At 54.2% G+C, this 22,030-nt stretch overlaps 5 protein-coding genes across 5 annotated transcripts; 3 read left to right on the top strand and 2 right to left on the bottom strand.

The window, feature by feature from the left end:
• Positions 1-736: 736 nt before the first annotated feature.
• On the bottom strand, positions 737-4,798 carry EsH8_XV_000016 (uncharacterized protein; the record flags this gene model as incomplete). Its single annotated transcript, XM_083274057.1, has 11 exons — positions 737-1,053; positions 1,102-1,314; positions 1,825-1,881; positions 1,945-2,159; positions 2,340-2,494; positions 2,818-2,999; positions 3,140-3,465; positions 3,605-3,797; positions 3,870-4,004; positions 4,370-4,455; positions 4,527-4,798. 11 exons carry the CDS (start codon positions 4,796-4,798, stop codon positions 737-739), a joined length of 2,151 nt encoding a protein of 716 aa, XP_083120589.1.
• Positions 4,799-5,158: 360 nt separating this feature from the next.
• EsH8_XV_000015 (uncharacterized protein) lies at positions 5,159-6,619 on the top strand (the record flags this gene model as incomplete). The annotated part of the gene is made up of 3 exons (XM_083274056.1): positions 5,159-5,178; positions 5,782-5,907; positions 6,091-6,619. The coding sequence occupies 3 exons, from the start codon at positions 5,159-5,161 to the stop codon at positions 6,617-6,619; spliced, it is 675 nt and encodes a 224-aa protein (XP_083120588.1).
• A 1,046-nt stretch (positions 6,620-7,665) lies between these two features.
• On the bottom strand, positions 7,666-8,275 carry EsH8_XV_000014 (uncharacterized protein; the record flags this gene model as incomplete). The annotated part of the gene is made up of 2 exons (XM_083274055.1): positions 7,666-7,993; positions 8,148-8,275. The coding sequence occupies 2 exons, from the start codon at positions 8,273-8,275 to the stop codon at positions 7,666-7,668; spliced, it is 456 nt and encodes a 151-aa protein (XP_083120587.1).
• Positions 8,276-9,980: 1,705 nt separating this feature from the next.
• Positions 9,981-11,268, top strand: EsH8_XV_000013 (uncharacterized protein; the record flags this gene model as incomplete). Its single annotated transcript, XM_083274054.1, has 5 exons — positions 9,981-10,154; positions 10,211-10,273; positions 10,408-10,477; positions 10,881-10,928; positions 11,006-11,268. 5 exons carry the CDS (start codon positions 9,981-9,983, stop codon positions 11,266-11,268), a joined length of 618 nt encoding a protein of 205 aa, XP_083120586.1.
• An 8,238-nt stretch (positions 11,269-19,506) lies between these two features.
• On the top strand, positions 19,507-20,380 carry EsH8_XV_000012 (uncharacterized protein; the record flags this gene model as incomplete). Its single annotated transcript, XM_083274053.1, has 2 exons — positions 19,507-19,545; positions 19,634-20,380. The coding sequence occupies 2 exons, from the start codon at positions 19,507-19,509 to the stop codon at positions 20,378-20,380; spliced, it is 786 nt and encodes a 261-aa protein (XP_083120585.1).
• Between the last annotated feature and the right edge of the window lie 1,650 nt (positions 20,381-22,030).

Raw genomic sequence — 22,030 nt, 5'->3', positions numbered from 1 at the left:
GTTTTCTCTCTAGGTGTTTATAGGTTTATAGGGGACACAAGAATTGTTACAAATGTGCCTAGACTATAACAAGAGAGTGGGAGTGGGATTTGGCGTTGTTAGAAATAAAATCACTTCCCTAGGCCGGCCTATACGTTGACAAGTTGCTGCTGGTTCGAGGCCGGTTTTAAGTTCCAAAGGTAGTAATTCGGCGAGTGGATTTTGATGTCGTGTACAGGAATCGTATTGGAGAAGGCACGTTTGGTAAACGTGATCTTTGTAGCTGATGAATGGGAGTGACCTAGAAGTGGGAGAAGAAAGGATAGGAGTCGGCTTATCTGAAGAGTTGGGCTTAGGTGTCTTGATGATATGCTTTGCATTGTTTCACTCATTCTGCGATACGTAATTATCGCTCGTGGACTTGACTTGAAGCCTGACCGGGTGTTGTTGTCGATGGATTGGCTGCTCTAGACAGGCCAAGGGGGAGTTCACGCTCAGCGCCGCGGATAAGAACTCGATACGGGTTAGGTAGTCGTTAAGGGCGGGGGTTTTGGGCGGGCTCGTTGCGATAGACATGTTGAAGTTCGAGTTCGGGTTGATGTTGCCGGTCGTGGTGTTGCTGCGGCGAAATGCGTGATTGCGTGTCAGGCTCATCGTGTTGCGCCTACCACATCGTATCCTGTGCATGAGCCCTTGCCGAAGCTTTTGATCATGATCTAGCTCCTGGCCGACGTCGAGTTCTAGCTGATGATCGTGGTTAGGTCTTCATAATGTTCATCATTAGGTTCGTGCACATGGCCTGGTCCGAGAACGTGGCTGACTTCAAGTAGTCCTCCATCCCCTTGTCGAAAACCAGTCTCACAACCTTGAACGACTCAGTTAGCATCTTGGAGCACAATGTCTTCCACGACTCGTGGATCGTGAATTTGAGCTTGTCCTTGTACTTGTGCTGGTTCGAGAACTCGCTCTCGTAGCAGTCGATGACCTCGGACTCATATATCTTGCTGCACTCAATGTAGATCGTGACCCTGTAGCAGGTCATGTTCGCGTTGACGTTCGTGTCCTTGACCCGCACTAGCGTCTGTCATTGCTCGCGTCAGCATATGCGCGTAGATCAATGACCAGTACGGTTTTTGGTCGTGATCATGATCGTTATTTGAAAGTCGTGCTGCGCGAGTTCGCTGATGTAGGTCGCCGACAGAGTCCCGGTTCTGAGGTTTACCACATACGATAACTTCTTCTCGTTGACGTCTACAGTCACGAGTTCGGCGATCCTGGGGTTCTCGGCCGAGTAACCTAGATGAACGGCTTGCGCAAGGTAGTGGCCGAACTTGTCTAAGTCGGGCTTCTAGTTCTTGCCATCAAGCTGAGGCTCAGGTAGATCATACTTAATATCACCACCTACAAGTTCCTTACATCTCTCGAGCCTGACATCGGTCTTGACTTTATAGTTGATACAGACTCAATGCATGTACCCGCACATGTTGAAGTTGAAGGTTGTGGTCATAGTCTCCGCTAGAGCTAGCTCGCTAGGTTGAGCCAGATGCTATCTCGCACAGGATGCGATCGGGGGTTAGGTCGGTATCGCTAGGGTTTTCCATCGAGCACGCTGCCCACCCGGAACTGAGCGGCTACTTGCACGAGGCTGTGACCATATGGTCAACTTATCGCACCTCTAACAGATGACCTGGACGTGTATGCACATGTTGAAAAACGTCTTCGTCTTCATGTACTAGATCTCACAGTTGGGCATGTGATGTTGCATGAGCTAGCTTGCATACTTGTATCGCGACGTCGGCGTCGATTTTTGATCATGGGACGAATAAGGACGTGTCCAAGTCGTACTGGACAACTCGTACATGTAATAGTCCTCGGGGTCGGCGGATGTGATGAGTTCGATAACTACCATCGACATGGTCCCGTCTCTCTCCACGGTTAACTGCGGGTTCATGTGCAGGCTCTTACAACATTCACTGACGTGGTGCGCGTTCACGACTGTGATCTGATACTTGCCCACATTGGGCCTCCACACCACGTTCGGGGTGCCGGGTTCCTCAATGCATGCGACCGAATTGTTGCCCATGTTTTTTTTGCAATACAAGGTCTCGACCGGAGACGAGGTGCCGCACGACAAGCGCTTCTTCAGCAGGTACTTGCACATATTCGTAGCCAAGGTCAAGCTGTCGACGCGATGATGTTCGCACCCATGTACGTCAATATGTTCCAATTTTGACCCGTGTAGTGGATCATGTCGCGTTGTCGACTTAGTTCTGGATGACTGCCGCGCACTCGATCATGTTGCTCTATTCAATGACCCTTCGGCTCAGACGTGGAAAACGGCCTCGTCCCCTGGCTCGTACTAGGCGATCCTGGGCTCAACAGGCAACAGCTCACCATCAGGGTTGCAGTCGTAGGATTCGCCATCCTCATCGCATACACCCCGCTGGAGTATCACGGACATGTCCTCGGAGCTACTGTTCTTCGGGTAACATTCCGCGTTCTTGGGATCGGGTTCCTGAAGATCGTCACATGTTGTTGTCAGCCCGAGCATGACACATCATGATTGCGACCCTCCTCTCGCACGTGCACTTGTTACAGACGAACCTCGTGTAGTAGAACATGTTGATGCTCAGCTCTTGTTCGTGTTGTGTGGTGTTGCGTATCAGCATCTGCATTGTGATGTAGTTAGAGATCTAGCCTTGATTTTGATCATGCCCCAGGACCCGCCCATGTGTAGACCTGCTACTTGAACATGCACATCTACAAGTACGATTTCTTGGTCACCACGGGTATCAACCTCGAACCCTCGATATTGCACGCGACGTGTTTGTTGGTGACCCTTATGATCGCGACGTCGTCCAAGTTCACGTTCGAGTTGTCGTTGTTGACCATGACCACGTGGTAGACTGAGTTCACGTCCGGGTTGAACCCGTCCTCCAGGACCGAGATCTTGCCCAGGTATCTGCACTTGACGCAGTACGTTTGCGGGTACTCGATCATGACTACGTCTTCTCCTCGCTCTATATCAGGCCTTCAGCGAGCTCTGACTACTAGGAGAACTAGTACCTGAGCTCTATCTTTGACCCATCCAAGACACTGAAGTTATACTCGGTTGCGTTCGTGCCGGACATCGTGAACCTGGCCCAGACCAGTACCTCACGCGTGACCTCCTTCAAGAGGGTGTAATCGCCTATCAACACGAATACATCCGAGTTGATAATCTCGCTTCCCATGCACCTCGAGGTGTGGTCGCCGATCACGACGTTGATCTTGTCCTTCTCCACGCACCCGGGCTCGCCCAAAGGCATCCACTCGACGGCGTTCATTACAGCGCACGGGTCCACGTCTTTGATCTTGACGCACTTCACCAATCTCGCTGAACTAGATCCACCATACGTGCGGCAATACGTCTTCATATACCAGCACATATCCTTGCTCGGTACCAGATCTGGTACTTGTTCATGTAGTGAGCATCGCCTCGCGATCCTGAGTTTTTGAGGAGCAAAGTCCTTGACCTCGTACATGCGCTAGTATGAACTCTTGGGCATAGTATATGTTCGTGTGCGCGGATGTGCACGTGTTCTAGAGCAGCCCCACGACCTCCTTCAAGTGCTAGATATCGTACGTCGCCTTGCCGAAGTCCTTGAGGATCAGCTGGTGACACTTGTCCGTCACAGTGTACTTGGTCGCGGGGTTGATGCTCCTGATGTACGGGTTGCCGTGTGTCAGGGTCGTCACCATCACGCTCGAAATTGCCTTCATGGCCATGCACAGCTTCTCGGGCGAGACTCTAGGCTTGATCGCAAGCACCGACGTAGCTACGACGCATTCATCTCTAGTACTCGCAGGGTCGTAGCCAATACCCGCAGTGTCCGTCTAGATGCTCTTACAGAAAATGGTGAACATGGCGATGGCTGGTGACGTAGGTGTCGTCTTATACGCATTCCCGCAGGCGGCGCACAACGCGATGAACTTGGGGATGAACTTGTTGTCAATTGCACCTCTCGGCAAGGGTGTCTCCTTACCTCAGTCCTTACTCATGTCGTAGATCACGATTGTCATTCCGATGCTGTTGTTGACGGCAGCCTTCTCGTAGAACGGGATCTTGTTCGAGATAAAAATCAGAGTCTGGGACAGGAACCCGGTTCGGCCACCAAATGAGACCGGGCGTCGGACGTCCACCTCTTGATGTGTTGGTACGAGAACACACCCTCGATCTCGCACTCGTCGCAGATTAAAAAACTCTTCTCGCAAATCCTCATGACGTCGTCCAACTTGGGCTACTTGGAATTGTGCCTGATCAAATCCTCGCTAGACCACATGACCGACCCAACGAGCAGCCTGGAGCGGTTCTTCGCCAACGTGGTCTTGCCTTCGTGTCAATTTGGACCGTAGAACACGATCGCCGATGGGTCTACCTTGGGGTGCGCCATCACGCGGTGTATCCTGTATAGGAAGTCGAGCTTCTGGTCATCCCTGAGGGCTTCAGTACCGTATTTGAAACCGTATCCGAGGAATAGACCGGTTTATCGACGGGAAACACGTACGGGTGGGGCATGGTTATGGGGGAGACCATGAAGCTGTACATCCTGTCATGCTCGGCACCCCTTGGGTTGTCTATCACGTTCTTGTGAGGCCTGAAGTGTACGACAGGACCCTTGTCTAGATACGTGACCTTGAACGTGAGCCTCCACGTCCCGATGCAGCCGCTCCTGTCCAGGTCGCCAAGCGGAAACACGAGCCTCCGCAGCAGCAGGTATATCTTCGACAAGGTATTCTCGGAGTTGACCGGAGCGTTGATCCCAGCCACCTTCAGCATCTCGTTCGAGCCTGAGTCTGACTCCATCTACGCCTACGAGGCGATGCTCTTGTAGTAGATGTAGTACTTGATCCCGTCACTGACTATGCCTCAAACCGGGATGAAGTTCTCGACGAGGGATCTTGTCCGAGTACTGGAGTTCGGTCGCCTGCACGCCCTAGAGCGGGAAGTCGTCTCTGATCCGGACGTAGCCGTCGTCGTCGGTGGTGTGGTCGAATGTGGTCGGCTTAGTGGGATCATCTAACTCCTAGCTCCCGTCTATGACTGTGTCCGAGTCGTCGTGCGTGTTCATTGTGTCGGTCGTGTCTATGATTATCTACGTACTCAACGTGTGGACTATGAATAAAAACGAACATAAGCATGGACGAGTGCTTGAAGGAGTATGTGAGCAGGGTTGAAACTATGACTAGCGATGTGGAGATGTATAGGCTATTCCTCAAGATCAACAACTCCAGTCTGAATCGACTCTTGGGGTTGAGCTAGTACTTGATACTGACGTGGATAAAACCTGAGTATGTGCAGGACGATGTAGATATGTGCGTGACCAACGTGTCATTTTGTTCCGGGAAGGATTGGCGTGAGGCTGATCGTGGACTCTTCAAAAGTTCGAGCTTTGAATAGCGAGCTGGCGTTGCGTGGAGAACACAAGACCATGCGCATGTCCTCACACCCCTGCCCGTGGCTGCGGCCGCGCGATCGTCCTCGCCTTCACTCCCTGACGCCACACTGCTGTCCGCCCGCCGGTGCTAGATTCCACTCTCAAGTCTCGTCCCGACTTGTTTATCCCCCAAGAACCCGATGGCCATGGCCAGGAACGCCGCCACCGTCAGCTTGACGAGAGCTTATGCTTATAGTCTGTAGCTTTGAGCCTGAGCCTGAACCTGACCCGGAGCCTGAGCCTTGCCCGCACTGGCATTCTTGTGCCTACTTTCATCCTTTAAGCCGCATTTCTCGCGCCTTACGGCCGCTAATCACTAGCCAAGCGCCATCCTGGCTATTGCAGTGTACCTACCGGAGTACGGGTCTATCCTTATGAGTTTATACTCTGACGACCCCGGCAGCGTGGTTGGGTTGACGCCCTCGACCAAGAACGAGCTCTGGAAGCTAAGGTTGGTGTCGATGGTGGGCTACTCTCCGTGCTCGAATGGCAGACTTGGTTGGTATATACCTGCGATTACGCCTTCCCTTATGGTCGTAGGTCTAAATATCGACGTGAGCACGTTCGTAAGGGATGATGCGATGCCATTAGCGCACTTAGAATAACTATCCCGAACGCTGGTTGGTACGACAAGACCGTTGAGGACCTGCGTGTGTATCTACACGTTCGGATATGTGAGCAAGGACGTGTTCGTAAAGGTGAATTCGTCTACCCAAGCCTTGCAGTTGGCGTACACCACCTTGGAGAAGATGGGGTACGGCTTCATCAACGCCTTCAACTTCGATATCAAGCAGATGGCAGTGGCCGCGGCCGACGTGGACAAATTCTCGCATTTGATCGAGAAGAAGCGGCTGGGTAACTTCGGCTCGGGGATGTTCATGAAGCTCACCAGCGGGTGTATGTTCGTAGACTCGATTTACACCGCGATGAAGACATCTCGTCCCGGGCAGTGGAACTCATTCGGGTTGGCGCACATGGCCAAGAAGTTGAGCTTGCCCGAGAAGATGGACGTGGACGGAATGATGATCAAGGAGTCGGAAGAATACGACGTCATGAACATGCTGGATTACAACGCCAGGGACTCGGACCTGCACGCTTGGGTGGCCAAACAGTTGAAGATGTGCGAGCACTTGTGCACGTACGCGGGTTTGGGCAAGGCCTAGATCCAGGACGTCATCGCCAACAACATCGGCATGGCGGTCTTCTGCTTGCAGCAGAGCATGTGCCTGTCCGCGGGTCTATACTTAGACCTAAAACCCGACCACCGGTCGGATGAGAGGAAGTTCGAGGCGATCTCGTGCTCGACTCAGTCCCCAGCGTGTACAAGGGTGTGGTCATGATAGACGGCAACTCATTATACGGCAAAATCATGGTGAAGTTGAGCATATTCGTGGACAGGTGTGCATCTTCCCCGACATGCGAGGGTCTGAGCAAGAAGTTGAACAGGGACATGCTTAGGAGTACGGTCAACATGAAGATCGACGGCATCGTGACCACCGACGACGTGATAGTCATGAGGACTAAGGCCATGTATCTGGGCATAGCCAGGGGTGGACTTAATGACATAACTGGGGAAGAGATGATGATCCGAGACAATATGGAATGTCATTTGGGTGATGGAGCAGATGTCTATCACCTGATACAAACTGGAATTCCGGGGCCGGTTTCGATAGGCTACAGAATTTGAATAGGAATCGGTAATCTTTGACGAACCTTCTGCCAAGTCGATCCTGCTATGAAGCCGATTCTTAGTTCCCATCCACGAAGCCAGAAGTTCCTAGTCATAATGACAAGACCCAAGGGCCTGATAGGTGCATTAGGTGCCGGAGACAAAGTAAGCGACCCATTTCGCGGGGTTTCCTTGAGTGTATTGGAGACGCCATCTTGAGGAGGGATGTCGTCCTCACTGTTTACCGCAATGATCTTCGTGAAGCAGATAGATTGTTGCAGTGACACCACCGTGTTGGAGAAATCGTCACCGCTGCTCAAGCCGGCGGCAGAATCGTCCCCCGATGTTAAAGGGCGGGGCCCGGTAGCGTCGGCGACATCTTGGGCCTATTGTACGAGGAGATATAGCTCCTGACGGTGAACTACGAAAGAGTGAAGCCGCATGCCGTTGGTGTTGCTGCTGATAGCGCCGCTTTCCATGTCGTCCGCCTCGGGAAGTTGGATTAAATCTAGAAAGGGACTCGTTCGTCCATCGGAGAGATCAACGTAGGATCTGACCAAGTCGGCAGAGGTCGAGGAGGCGGACGAGTCGCGTGTAGGGCTGGACGACGACGGCGAGGTTGAAGGGTGACGAGGCGAGGCGGAGGGGAGGGCCGGGCCGGATGAAGCTATTGAGGACGACGGCGGCAACGATGACAAGGACGAGGAGGACGGCGGGGCGGCGCCAGCGGGGGGCGGTGCGCGAGGGGACGGCGAGGGAGGGGACGGCGAGGGAGGCGTGAGGGTCTTCGGGGTCGAGGTCGGGCTCAGAGCCGGAAACATCAGCCAAGTCGTCAGAGTCGTCGTCCAGCAGGGCCTCGCGGCGGTTTCTGAAGTGAATGTGTAGCCGGCGGCGGGTGCGTCAGGACGAGTAGAATCAAAGGGAGAGCAGCTGGCGGTCTATAGTCGGAGGCAGCACGAGCGAGAGGTTGATCTAGATGGCCTGGCCGGGGGAGGTGTCGTCGTTGTCGGCACTGCCGCTACTGCAAATGCCGGCTCATCGTCGCACGGGTCGGGAAAGGCTCCGAGACGACCTGAGGGTGGTCGGGCCTCGGGTGGTGGAGGGAGGCATCGTGAAGATGGTTCATCGGGGGCGGAGCGGGAGACAGCATGATGTTTGAAAAGGCCGGGGAGTCTGACGACGAGCTCGACGAGAGGCAGATGGATGCGAGGGTGAGAGGAGGGAAGGAGATGGCTGAACCGAGAGAGCGTCACATTGATGTGATACAGACAGGATGGACAAGGAAATAAACCAAAGTAACCATCAACACGAGCCAAACGCAGGGATCAAACAACTAAACAAGCCCCCCCGCCCCCTATTCATCTATCCATCCATCTATCCCCCCATCCCCTTTTCTTTCAAAGAATCCATTTGCATTGCATTCATTCAGTACAGGCCAACCAGGACGTGATATCCGTTCACAACCTGGGCTAGAATGGGATGGATGTATATACCCCAGAGTTACATAAAACAACAGCACACAGAATACAGTATCCAATTCATGCATCAGCGGTGTGTACTACTCTTGCTGTTTGTACACTACACTATTCTATTGGTGGTAGGTGGGCATGAATTCATCGCCATACTTGTCCTTCCTCTTGCCCTGCATCGCGTGCCGACAGTTGTCTCGGTTCCGCGCGCCTCAGTTAGTCGACGTAGGTAAGGCCGGAAGGCATGATACGGGAGCTGAAAACCGAGCGGTCGCCGTCGCCGTCGCCGTCGCCGTCATAGCCATGGCCATGGCCATCGTTTTTGTCATTGTAATAGCCCCTCGACGACTTCGCGGCCCATTACGTGACAAAGGCCCGCTCGCTAGGCGTTGCCTCGTTTCCATTTTCGAGCACGAACTGCGCCATTTCGTTCGACGTGGCCGACTGTTCGTCCTGCAGCTGTGGCATAGTGACCTCTTGCAAGTGACAGATAGCTTCGGGTGGCCGTGTCGTGTCGTGTTATCGTGGTACACGACGCAAGAAAGAGAATGAGAGGAAGTATCTCCATCTCCACAGACTCAAGGGACGAATCGCCCTCTTTATCTTCATCTAAACACGTATTGCAACCAACAACCCCCTGCCCCCTTTTCAGTCTCCGAGACAGACTCACTCACCACCGGACCTTGGAAAAAGAAAAAGTCACACGCTCTACCAAATATATGGACGGCCGACACCCCCGTCATCCCCAAGAGGCCTCGCTTCGCAGTCCTCCTAGCAGTTGGCCCTAGATCCCGCTCATCGCCGGCGACGACGCCTCACCGCCATGAACCCCCATCTCCCTCGCCATCGCGTGGTACAAAGCGCCTCTCCAACACCGTCAACTCCTCCAGACACCGCTCGCGCAGCGCCTCTGTCTCCTCTCTTGCCGCTCTGCCGCCTCCCTGACGCCGTGGTCCTGGCAGCTGATGTGCCACTTGAAGTCAATGAGGTTTACCGCCCCGTGCAGCATCAGCCTGTGGATGCTTTCGAACGAGAGCCCCTTCAGCCCCTCCAACCCATCATCTCCGTGCCCCGAAGCCGTGGGGGTTGGGCCCTTGGAGCGTGCCTCCGTCGTCCGGGCATAGCGTCCGTGTCAGCGGCATAATGTTCGATGCCGAGTCCTCCGGCCTCACGGTCTCGTCGTCGTTGCTGCCGTCATCGCCGTCACCGCCTTGAGAAGAAGAGGGAGAAGAAGAATCATTGGTGCAGGGCTCAGCTTCGCTGCATCAGCCTGCAGAATCCCGTAATAGGCTCTCTGCGTACGCTCGGCCAAAGTTCACGCTCGTCCCATTACTCCTTCAAGAATGCCCAGCTCCACGCTGCGTAGACGACTTCATCACAGTCAACATGCCAAACACTGAAGGCCCCGAGCTTGTATTACCTCGCCTTGAGTGCGTTGACCCCCTGCAGCGACATGAGCAGGTCAAACTCGGCGTTCCCGTGCTCCCCATCCGGGCGGACGAGTCACAGAGGCACGCTCAAGCTCCCCCTTTGCCCGCGTCTCGCACGTACGGAGGGATGGTCTGTGCTGGATGAGGTGCTGGTACATGGCATACGCACATCACGGGCACCAGAAGCGCCGCATGCTGTTCTTCTTTAACGTCGTGAGCGCGTGGCTGCAAACATGCCGTCTCCTATTTGTGAGTATGCAGTCGGCATACCAAGGAAGGAAGCGGTACGAATGTGTGGTGTGTTGGATGGGCATATTGGCACAGTACCGTCAGGAGGTGACAGGGAGATGGGGACCTGAGCCAGGGGGCTAGATTAGGGGCAGGAAACCGAGAATTTGAGAGATGAGGAGGAGGAGGAGGAGGTAAAGGTGCACACTCCAGGCCAGTGCTATAGTTAGTTGGCGTCGGAGATGGGGGAAAAAAAAGACATAAGAGTGCGAATCACGGCGCTGCCTATGTGATGGGCGAGAACCGAGCTGTCGGGATACGAGAAGGAGATGATGGTCCAAGCTACATATACATATATACAGACAGCGTCATGATAGGCGCGAGATGTGCGCTTTTGTATTGATGACACCGGATAGTAGTATTGAGTTATATAGGTATGTGGCAATACACGATGAACCCCCTTGGGTATTTCCACCCATCTCTCTGGCTCTCTCTCTCTCTTCCCGCCTCACCTAGCCCTGGAACCGCTCCATCTCCTACGGCGTAAATTCCTCGTCGAGACCAACGGTCTCTTGGGAGACGGGGGGTAGGTATGTTGGGGGCTTAGTCCCCGTGGCGGTTTACACAGTTCCGAGCCCTGAGACCCCCGATCTTGGGCCTGCTATGAAACAAGGGCGTAAGTGTGTCTTCTCCTTGTTGGCAGCGAGGTGGCATGTTATTGGCTGACATCAACATGTTACAGAATTCTGACAGCGACATCTGGAACACCGGCAAGTTCCGGCGAGCTGGGAGTCTCTGCGTTTGCGATGGGCGACGTGGTCCAGGGATACGCCGACGGGCGCTGTTTTCTGTGGCACGTCGTCGGCCAGGAGGCCCCTTGGCGACTGCGGTCCAGATTTGTCGTCGGCAGCGATATCTTCGTCCTCCTGCGCCTCGTCCTGTTCATGTTCGGCATGTTTCTCGCTCTCCTCCTCCTGTGGCCCCATGGTGGGATATCCCTGAACATGACGCGTTAGCACTATCCCGTTCTTTATGGATGGAAGATGGAGCAGAGAATTGACCGTAGTGGCATTCTTCCCAGCCGACAGGTCACAAACCCCTTAAGCGAACGGCCGTTCTTCCACCGCCCACTCCGCAGGTGCTGTTTTCTTGGCTGCTCCTCGTCGTCGTCGTCCTCCTCCTTTGTTGTCGCCAGCTCAGCCTGCCAAACCATTGAACGTCAACCCTGATGAACGTCAACCCTGACCTATATGCGGCACTTCTCAACACATATCTCCTCTCCTTCACCCTCTCGGTGTGCTCTCCCTCCCTCTACAAGTACCTATCCATCACGCAGTGCGCCCCCGCACACCCGCTACTCTGCTCACGCATCCATCTCGCCGTCGAGGACAACCTCAACTAGAAGTTTCCGTCAGAGCCCGGGCGCTTCTCCGGGGAGTGGTGCCGAGGAGGGCGGAGCTGGTGAGGGTTTCGCAGGGGCTGGCGGCAGAGGGAAGGGAAAAGGGGCGATGAGCGACGGAGGCGGACGTGGCTCAGCTTGCAAGCGAGATTGAGAAGGTGGTGGTATCGGAGGCGTGGAAGGGATGGGCCGGGGAGGTCCAGAGAGCATCGTGAGTGATGGCTTGGCGATGGATCGATGGATACTCGTGGCGGCGAGGTGCCAGCTGAATAGAGAGAGAGAGAAAGAGAGAGAGGGGTCAGTTTAGTCAGTTTAGTTTGCCATCTGGGAGGGCCAGCCGCCGGGGTACAAACATGGACTCACTGAAAAAGCCGCGCCCGGGCATCGACTTGCTGCGGTAGGAGTGATTAGGATGGATGGATGGATGTGAGCTCAAGAAATGGGTGCCAAAAGAGTATATTGTGTATTACTAATTAGGCGTAGCTGTATCCGTATCCGTAAGGTACCTTAGGTACCTAAGAGGGTAGGTATCCGCAGGTCGGTGATAAGTAACTACCTACCTGGAGAAGAAAAGCGGCAGCCAGCCAGCCCCGACTGGGGTGAGTCCAATCAACAACTCCTTCCCTTGACCCCAGTCGCTTACATAACACATACACGCGACGGGCGGGCGGTGTCGATGGATGGGCACGACGACGTGTGCGACATGCGGCATCAAAGACACAGCCAGCGCAGGGAACAGGCGAGACGGAGCCACGAAGAGCCCCATCGGCCATGGCATTGCACTCCATCGCATTGCGTGCGCGGGGGGGGAGAGGCCCGCACCACCGCCAGGATTCATAGTGGGTGCTGCTGTAACAAACTTCACCAGAGTTCTGGAAAGCCACGTGCGAGGTGGCCGGCGACGGCATCTGTTTGGTAACCTCGACGCACTCCGCCAAGCCCCAGGCCCACACACATCATCAGTCTTGTGCGTCAACGCTCGCTCACTAGTTATCCCAAGCAGAAAAGAACTCGATTTTTGGGCGGCGTGCCGGCAGAGGGTGGAGACTGGCGGGAACGAGGCGAGCCAAGGTTAGGGTTAGGGTTGGTCTGGGCCAGCTGTTGGCGAACTGCTATTGCTGTCAGCGAACCACTGTTGACAAACCGCAATTGGTGAACTGTTGTTGCTGTTCACAAACTGCTGCTAGTGAACCGCTGTTCCTGTTTACAAACCGCTGTTGGCGAACCGCTGTTGACAAACCGCTATTGGTGAACTGTTGTTGCTGTTAACAAACTGATGTTGGCGAACCGCTGTTGGCGAATCGCTCTAGGCTGACAATAAGATGATGGCCCAAACTCTCCGTGACAATAGAGCGTCTTCTCCAATCTTTTTAATCATGTTATTCCGTTAGATCATCAACTACTCACTGCCACCTATTATAAACAGGGGTTTCCGTCGTGCCTAAGCCGGTGGCTACATCGAGAAGCGTCCTAAACTTCGCGATGAGTCGAGGTTGCTTCTGTAACATGACGACGTCCCTTGCCGCCGTGTTTTGGTGGTGCATCGGCTGGTCTAAACCCTCCTACCGGTTCGCTTCTTGTAGTCGTCGTTGTTGGTGTTAGATTACCTAAGCAGAATGCATGCAGGGGTGGTGCCACGGTGTCTGTCGCACTGCCACACATGCTTCTTGGGACGTGGGCCTCGAGGTACGTACTCCGTACAGACTGACTACCGGTACCTTATCCCAACGACAACGACACTGACGGCCCTTTCAACTGCTTACCTAATCACAACCCTCCAACTGCAGCGCAGCGCAGCGCCGCCCAAAGTCGTCCAAGTCATGTCAGTCCAGCCGCCAACACGGATGGCCGGTCGGTACGGGGCATCCGACTGCTGCCGCGACTCCAAACCGGTCAAGAGACTCACTCGCGCACTGGCTACGGTAGTGAGCGTTGTATGCTCACTAGGTATCTATTTGCCTCAATACAACGAGGTAGGCAGGGGCGCGCCATATGTCGGCAACAATCCACTGGGGAAGGAGGTTTGTCGCTGACATGTGGGCTGTTTTGGACCAGTGGGTCGTTGCGGCTGGCTACCTTACCTTATATCCAGGTACCGGGTACCGAGTGGTTTGTTGACAGGCGTGGATCCGGCTTGTCTTGGACCAGGCCAGGAGAGCAGTTATAGTGCCTACTCTGTAGTTGCCTTGTTGGGTGCCGTACCTTACATAATATTAAACCAAATCCCCTGAATCCTATCCTTACCTAGGTACCTTAATTAGGTAATTAACCGTTCTCCTTCCGCGCCCGTCCCCACTCCCCTGCCGGCTGCATGTTGCTTCGATACATGCCAGCAATTCTTCTTCTTCTTCTTGTTCTTTTTCACTTCACCCCGTCCTCCTTCTCCAGGCCCCTCGAACATCTTCAACTTGAATAGCCTCCGACGCTTCCATACGCACCAATTGCATCTTGTCGACATCCCGTCTCCGCGACCCGACCTCTACACGATCAAATCCATCCATCAATCACTTATTCACTCGCTCACCACACCACCTTTGATTCCGCTCTCCTCCCACGCTTGCACGTTGACACTCTTCTCTCCACGCAGACTTCAACCAGCCCTAGGATGACCTGGTCTCGTCAGCGCACACCGTCGCAACACATCTCGCGACGCCTATAGTCCATCGCAGCCGGTCATGCCCCTTCAACAACAAGAACACCAACACCACGCCGACGGCAACAAACATCCAACTCTCGCCTACACCCTCAGTCAACTTGATAAACTGACGACGCCTGACAGCGTATACACCACCCAGGTCTAGACCATTACCTCAATCTGGCAGCAGCTGCGGCGGGGTTTTGACGCTGCCACCGTCAACTAGACCTGCAGCCAGTTGTTTCCCGCCTTTACGCTCCTCTATGTCAACTGCAACATCTTCGCCTCTACACTTGACGCTACCCCATGCGCCGCAGGTGGTTAACAGAGAGAGTGTCTACGGTTCCCACCCCAAGCAGCCCAACTAGCAGCAGCCGGTTGTATCGCCTTCCCTCGCCTGCCACTCCCGGATGACATCGTCTGGCAGCAGGTGGAGGAACTCGGCATTCTCGCCAGCGTTGTCAGCGTAGATAGCCCGGCCTAGCTTGGCCCAGCCCCGCACACACCGGCAGAGGGCCACTGTCATCGCCCAGTGGCCGTCCCCATCGACAACGTCAGCAGGCGACGGAAGGAAATGGTACTAGACCTCCTCCAAAACCACCCGCACGGCCATCTTGTCTTATAGGTGCTTCTGGTGGCTCCGAAGGGCGTCGCGGATCCGGGTATGCTGATGGTTGATGCCAACCCCGGTGATGGGCGCCGGGTCGAAGATGACGAGCTCGTGGCCATGGCCCTGGCCCTGGCTCTGGCGGCCACGGCCCCCGCCCGCCGGCACTACAGCAGCCGCCCAGACGACCCAGACGTTGTTGCCAGACAAGTTGATGGTCGCTGCCGACACGGGCGCCAACAAAGGACTGGAACAAGCCGACGCGGATCCACTGGCTTCCTGACACCCATGCCTCCGTTAGGAAGCCCTGGATAGTGTCGGCCCGCTCGCAGCTCTTCCGCCCTGCCGGACCTGTCCGTTTGTCCGCCCTGCCAGACTTGCCCGCCCTGCCAGACTTGCCCGCCCTGCCCGACTTGCCCGCCCTGCCCGACTTGCCCGCCCTACCCGCCTGACTAGCCTGCCCGGCCTGCCTAAACTGTTTTGGGAACAAGCAAAAGGGTTGGCGTGGACGGAATGTAGCCGGCGGTGGCGGCGCAGCAGACTTTAGATGTGGCTGTGGCGGTATCAGCCGCGTTAGCGCTCGTTGATGATGACTGCTGGCAGTTAGTTGTGTCGGTTTCGATGTTGGCGTCTGTGTCGTGTCATCGGCAATGATGGATATATCTCATTCCTGGCGCAAAGCTAGGTGAGTGTATTGGCCGATTGCCTGCTTGAAAATATGCAGCTATAATAAAACCGTGCTTGAATGAAGCCTTCTCACGAGCTCTTGAAGTCGACTTGTACGCAACGTGATGTGTCGTCAAGCTTGATTGACAACTTTGTTGAGTTTTTGGTCTACTTGAGATAGATAAATCTCTCTCTGGGCATCGCTTGCAACTACTTGGGGCCGTTGTAGAGCTTTTTAAATTAATGACTCTTCTTTTAGATGAAGCTACGCTAGCCGAGTGCAGTCTTAAGGGGCCGGCTCATACATAAGAGGCCTGTAAGAAACAGATCTTGCAGCGTAGCAAAGCAAATACTAAACCTCAATAGTGCTCGCACTACCATATAGAGACTTTGGGCTTTCTACTAGAGTCGGTCGTGCGGAAACCTCCCATCCCGTTTCGATACGTATGCGACTTGTACTAGATCGCCTTCACGCTCGTGGGTGCCCAGATTCTGCGCAAAGACGGCGGCCATGCTTCTGCATACCAAGCCCGGGCTGAAGGCAAGTGTGTGTCATCTTTACTCATCAACGCGCCCTCTCGTGCTGTTCTCTTGCCCACTACAAAGCGGAGCATGTTCCTTGTGGTGAAGAGGCTTCCCTTGGCATTATAGAGAATACCTGTGTGGATAGTAGGTAGCTGAACAAACATCTATTTGAATTTAGTAAGATGCAAATCGTGACGAAGAAGAAGAAGAAGAAGAAGAAGAAGAAGAAGAAGAAGAAGAAGAAACGGTCGGCAGTGGGAGCAGCAGTGAAGATATCGGCGTTGGCAGCCTAGAGGTGGAATCTCCATGTTCCGCTGCCGCCCACCGCCTGCCCGTATTCTGGCCGAGCAATCCAACAGCTTCAGTTTATGTTGAAGACAGCAATTTCGGAGTCTAGGTCGCAGTGCTTGCCAGCCATCTCCATAATCGTCGAGTATCTAGCAAACTTCGTGAGCCAGTTTGCGTCCATCTGTTGCTGTGTTCCGCCTAACACTGCCACCTCGCCACACGTGCACAGCCACATACGCGCGACTTGGATGGTGGAGGAAGGGAAGGTGCAGGTGTCCAGCGCACCCACCCACCTCCTGGTTATCACCAGAAATGACATAATCGTCTGGTTCAATTGAGAGGTACATGCGATATCCACAATAGCCAGGGTTTTAATTGGCAGCAGGTTTTTCCGACCAGTTTTACCATTACAAAAACTGGTCGGAACGGAACAATCGACCCACTTGTAAGTACATGTTATTTTGAAATGGATGGTACCTAGATATCATTGCTATGTGATCCTTAAGGAAGGGTTGTTCGTGATAGTCTCGAAGGGGGCCTTTGGGGGTTGCGGGTGCGTGTCTTGGACCTCCGAGACCATGTGCGTATTTGCTGCGTTGATTTGAGACCTACGATTGCTGCCCACACGGGTATCGCTTTTAGCGAAATAATAATGTAGAAAAACCTTTTTTGACGTTATCTGCGAAGGAGATTTTGTGATGGCCTCGTTTGCGGGCAAGATTCGGCTTGAGCATTGATCAAAAGGGCATTGTTGGAGGGCTTCTCGCTGCCGAGTCCACTGGAAGCGGGCGCAGCTTACAGCCTCAGAGGGCCGGCAGTAGTAGGTTTCTTGGAAGCTGTTTTCCAGAAAGACGCGAAAATAGGGAGATGGGGAGATGGGGAATGAGGCTGGTTGTTTTGTGCTTTTCGTAAATTGGAAGGGCTCGGAGTCGGGTTGGCTGCCGCGAGTCTCGGGCATTACGTCTGCATCGATTACAAGGGGAACAATCATCATGTCGACCTAAATCGCCTTGTCGAAGGTCGCGAACCGTTGAACTAGGAGAAGTGACTGGTCAGTAGGAACGCCGCGGTGGTTGGGGACAACACGAAGAAGATACGAGCCCAAAGACAGAAAAAGTGAATGGTTTGCGACGGCAAGCCGAGTAATTTGCACTCATCCACAGCAGGAAAGTATTTATAATCCGTGATAGCCGGCCAACGGCAGGGCGTATTGCTTCCGGCACCAGTATGGCGTCGGTTGCCTCGGTGTTGCTGGAACTGAGTAAGATGTTGCCAGGATCGGGTGCCGACCGACCGGCCGGACCGTAGCGGTTGACATGGAGACATAGTCATGTGTGTTGAAGTGAACCAGCTGCGGCTGCAGTTGTAGTGATAGTGGGAGCGTTGAGGTGGAAGCGTTGAGGTGGAAGCGTTGAGGTGGACTGGGCGGATTAACAGATCTGAGTTATCGTTGAAGGTGTTGTTGAGAGGAAGATTTGTTTCGGGCGTTGACGGCGCAGGCTTGCAGGCCCCACGAAGGAAAGGTGGGGGGGGGGTTGCAATTCGAATATGCCGCATGGTTGATGGCAACAGGAACTCGTCTTGATTTGACACAGGCGTGGTGCTGAAAAGTTGGTTCGAGCGAACATGATCCATCTGGTCGGTTGTTGGAGACGACGGTCTAAGACTCTTAGGCATCACTTACCCGTTCCCTCTCATTCAAGCTTCATCGTAGCAGATACTCTCTTTGATATTGAATATACAACTCTAAGGGCCTAACCTGTACAACTAGTTCTAATCTATTGTCAAATACTTTCAAGCAGAGCAATGCATCCCGTCATTTTGGAGCCGGTTTACCCGTCGCTGCATGCTAGAGGGCCATTGCTCTGTGTCAAAAACGATAAAATGCATCACATAAGTTGGTGCGTCAGGGAGAGATAGCAGCGGGCTGTCAACATGTGTGGGGTTGTCTTGCGACCAACATATTGGGATGTAGGACGTTGCTATGATTGAATGCCTCGCCGGGGATTATGTCAAACCGGGGAAGTATGGAAAAACATCAAGGTTGGTCGTCGTGCCGCAAGATTCAAAGAGCAGCCAGTCGAGCCTCGGGCTGGACTTGGGACGGATTAAGCCGATGGCTGAAATCATGCATACCATGAAACTCATTCCGAACTGCAGTCTAAAAGCCAATGGAAGGAGCATGTGGTATCTTGGGAAACCAAGTCCGGGCTGGCGAAAGTGTTAATTGCTGGTGGTACGATTGTAACTTGCTCCCCATGAGCTGGAGGATACTTCCGGAGCCACTGGTCGAGACTGTGACCGTCCCATCATTTTATCCAACGTGGTCTAAAAAGCTCAGGTTCATTGCAGAGCTGTCTTCGCGCGCCGATTGCGAAGACCATTTCTGTGACTATTTAAATAGTCTCGGGTCGCTAGAAGAGAAAGTGACCTGGGCCAGGCGGTCTACTGTGTCTCTCATGATGCGTTCTGCGGCGAATTCACTTGGTGATAACGCATATGTACAACATTGCCTTGGCAGTTACACTGATGAGTCTTCCCGACCCTCAGTCCGGTTGAGGGTGTCAATGAGAAATTGAACAAGAAATCTCAAGGAAGCGGCGCTCGCAGCGACCAGGCGAGGTTCAACCAACAATAAGGGATCCCAGATGTACGAATACTATTAGTTTCCTAGGTTTCAGAGAGAGATGATAGGATAAGGCGTGGTGGTAGATGAGATAATTGTCTGTGGAAATGCGCTCAATTTTCGTAAGATGAGCGAGATGCCTGTGGTCGGTAAGGAATTCGCTGCTGTGGCTGACGTAATGATATGCTATGACCACCTCTTTTCTCTTGGTGGGCCCGGCCGGCTGCCTTACTATGTACGTAAGGCCCGGGGATCCACCATCCGCCCGGGCCACCCCACCCGGGCCACAGATCTCCCGTCCCCGCGCAGGTGCCTTCTGTCAAGTACCTTTCCTGTCCTTCTCAAGTTCTCCGCTGTGAAGGCAGGTGCGTGCTCACCTCTGTTAGTCCTTTGCTTTGAGCCCATCGCGGCAATATTCACTTCTTCTCAAAGAAGCACACACAAACACACACACACACACACACACACCATTACCGACGAAGCACAAAATCACCAACAACAATCTCAGATGACGAACTCGCCGGCCAAGGCAAAACTCGCCAGAATGGTGCGTGTGCAAACACCTGTCCCCGACTGCAAACCCTCTTCACAATGAAAACCGGCGATAAAAGCTGACTTTTATTCTCATCGTCCAGCGTGCCCTCTCATCGGCCACCCAAGGCAGCGTTCCTGATACTCCTCCCACTCACAGCTGCGGAGATGATGTTAGGGGCCCTCGAAGACCCGATGCTGCTCTCTCGAACACCAACATGACCGAGGCTGAAGTCTCAGCAGGCCTCGAGGAAATTCTCAACACCGTCGCCCAGCTCACCTCTGTCAACTCTGGAGGCACATCCACTTCACCCCTCCAGACTCTAGGCACAAGCGGTGGTGGTGGTCCCACAATCTCTTTCCGCCATCCCGAAGCTCTCGAGCTCATCCACGATAAGCTACGCTCGAATGGCTTCGCTAATTCCAGAATCGGCATCGAATACTACCCCGACCAGGGCCACGTTCGATTCAAAATGCCCGAGGGCGTGGTCCATTCGACGCTCCATCGGAAATTCAACGAGCTCATGCGCAAGGCGACCCGAGACAAGCTGTCTCACCTCGAAGAGCTCTCTGGGTCGGCCTCTCCCCTGCTCGGCGACGACGGTGCGCAGGGCCAGATCTTTCCCGACCAGGGCTGGTCCTCGCACGCAACCGACCCGTGGGCCCGGCTGGTCCTCGAGGTGGCGGTCTCCCAGGCCATTGGCGACCTGGAGAATAAATGCCGCCAACATGTCCGCAACGGCGAGCATGTGCAAGCAGCAATCGGCGTCAAAGTCCCCTACAATCAAAGCGACGCGACTGCATACGAAGCCATTCTCCAGCGCATTGAAGAGTGCTATGTCGGCCTCTAGGTGAGGCAGGGCAAGAGGGTCGTATGCGCGAGGGGGTGGACATCATCGAACACACCAGGGGGGTACCTTGGCCTCTATCCGTCCGACTTTGGCGACGAGGCAGCCCCAGCCCCGCAGAAGAGACCTGCGGCGAAGACGGTCCGCCGTCGTAAGAGGTTTGCTTCCCCATTTTCTTCTTGCCCTTGAAAGAACCCTGGTTGCGAATGATCTGATGCTGACCGTGTGCGGATGGGCTTCACAGGCACGAGCAAGCAAGCCACGACGACCCCAACGCCCCCATTCGAATTGCCTTTGCCGATATTGTCACTCAGCTTCAAGTCGCGGTTCATCACGCGATCATGGACAGGGAGTATAAAAAGGCCAACAAGAACAGGTCGAACAACAATACGGGCGGCAAGAAGCGCAAGAGTAAGACCGCCACCGTCTCGAAGACGAAGCGAAGCAGATCCAAGCGAGGCAAGGCTCGTGGCCGACAGGCACAACGAGGTGACGACATTGCGCCAAAGATGATGACGCGGTCCATGGCTCGCGCGCGTTCCGCAAACGCGGCGAGCAGCCAGCGCCAAAAAGAGAGAGGGTTAAATAGCCTCATCTGAAATCGTGACATGCCGATCTAACGCAAGTATGGTTGGCTGGCGGCGGGTGGTCTTGATGACGAGAGGAGGGCGCACGAATTCATTGATGCGAGGGATGGAGGTGTATAGATAGGGCTCTGTTGTAAAAATTTCAATCTTTTGGAATCGCCTAAGCCGTGGCTACGGCCTGTTTTGTTTTCGGGGGACTAGAACGCATTTCGAGGAGGGGGAGCGTGGCAATGTGACGGCGAAGGAATCGTTTGAACCACGTCTGCTCCAAGTGCTCTATCAGCTACCAGCTATACATGCCTTCTTTTCTGACTGTTTGCATGATGTGCGTCCGATTGAAGCCTATTCCCAAGCCCCAGAGGCTGGCTCGAGGCCCGCGAGCTGTCAAGCCGGGCCTATGGTGACCGGAGAGGCTGTCTGGCACTTCAGGCCCTTAAAAACCGACGAAGAGCATTCCATGTCTCTCCTTCTCACCTTGGCTGGCCTTAGGTGTCTGTTTTCAACTAACTTTTCCGGTGTCTTACGGCCCCAACCCGACCTCGCAGGCTCGTTGTTCCCCACGGCGGCCTCGACGGGGATGCCGTTGGTGACGTGTCTAGACTGATCACGGTTTCATCGTCCACCGGTCACAAAAACCTTGCGTCGTTTCGCTTTGGAGTGTTGAAATATTGCAGAGCCACACACGGCAGACCACTGCCAGTTCAGGGGGGCGGTGAAGCCAGCGCGATAGCAACGAATGTCTTGGGACAAGCTTTGGAACGATGCCGAGTGGTTCTCAACGCTTTCTTCGTATCAGGATCTCTGGAACCAACTCTCGAGCAGGAGAGTTTACCCGACCAGACCCCTGTTGCCAACCCGTATTCTTACTACTTCATCTGATTCTTCTTCTGCACCACATGACGCGAAGTGCTGGCAGTCACAGCGTGTATCCCTTCGCTAGCAAGTCTCTGGTTTATCAAAGGCTAGTAGCAGATGTCCGCATCCGCGAACAATGCTGGCAACACCAAGGACTTTCGCGTGTTGAGCGCCACGTCACCCGCAGGGATGCAGATCACGGGGTGTGCCC

This window comes from Colletotrichum jinshuiense, chromosome 15, assembly GCF_051148585.1.
Source record: "Colletotrichum jinshuiense chromosome 15, complete sequence".
Lineage (NCBI taxonomy): Eukaryota > Fungi > Ascomycota > Sordariomycetes > Glomerellales > Glomerellaceae > Colletotrichum > Colletotrichum jinshuiense.
Note: the sequence above shows the minus strand (reverse complement) of the source record. Positions and strands in the feature narration are given on the sequence as shown.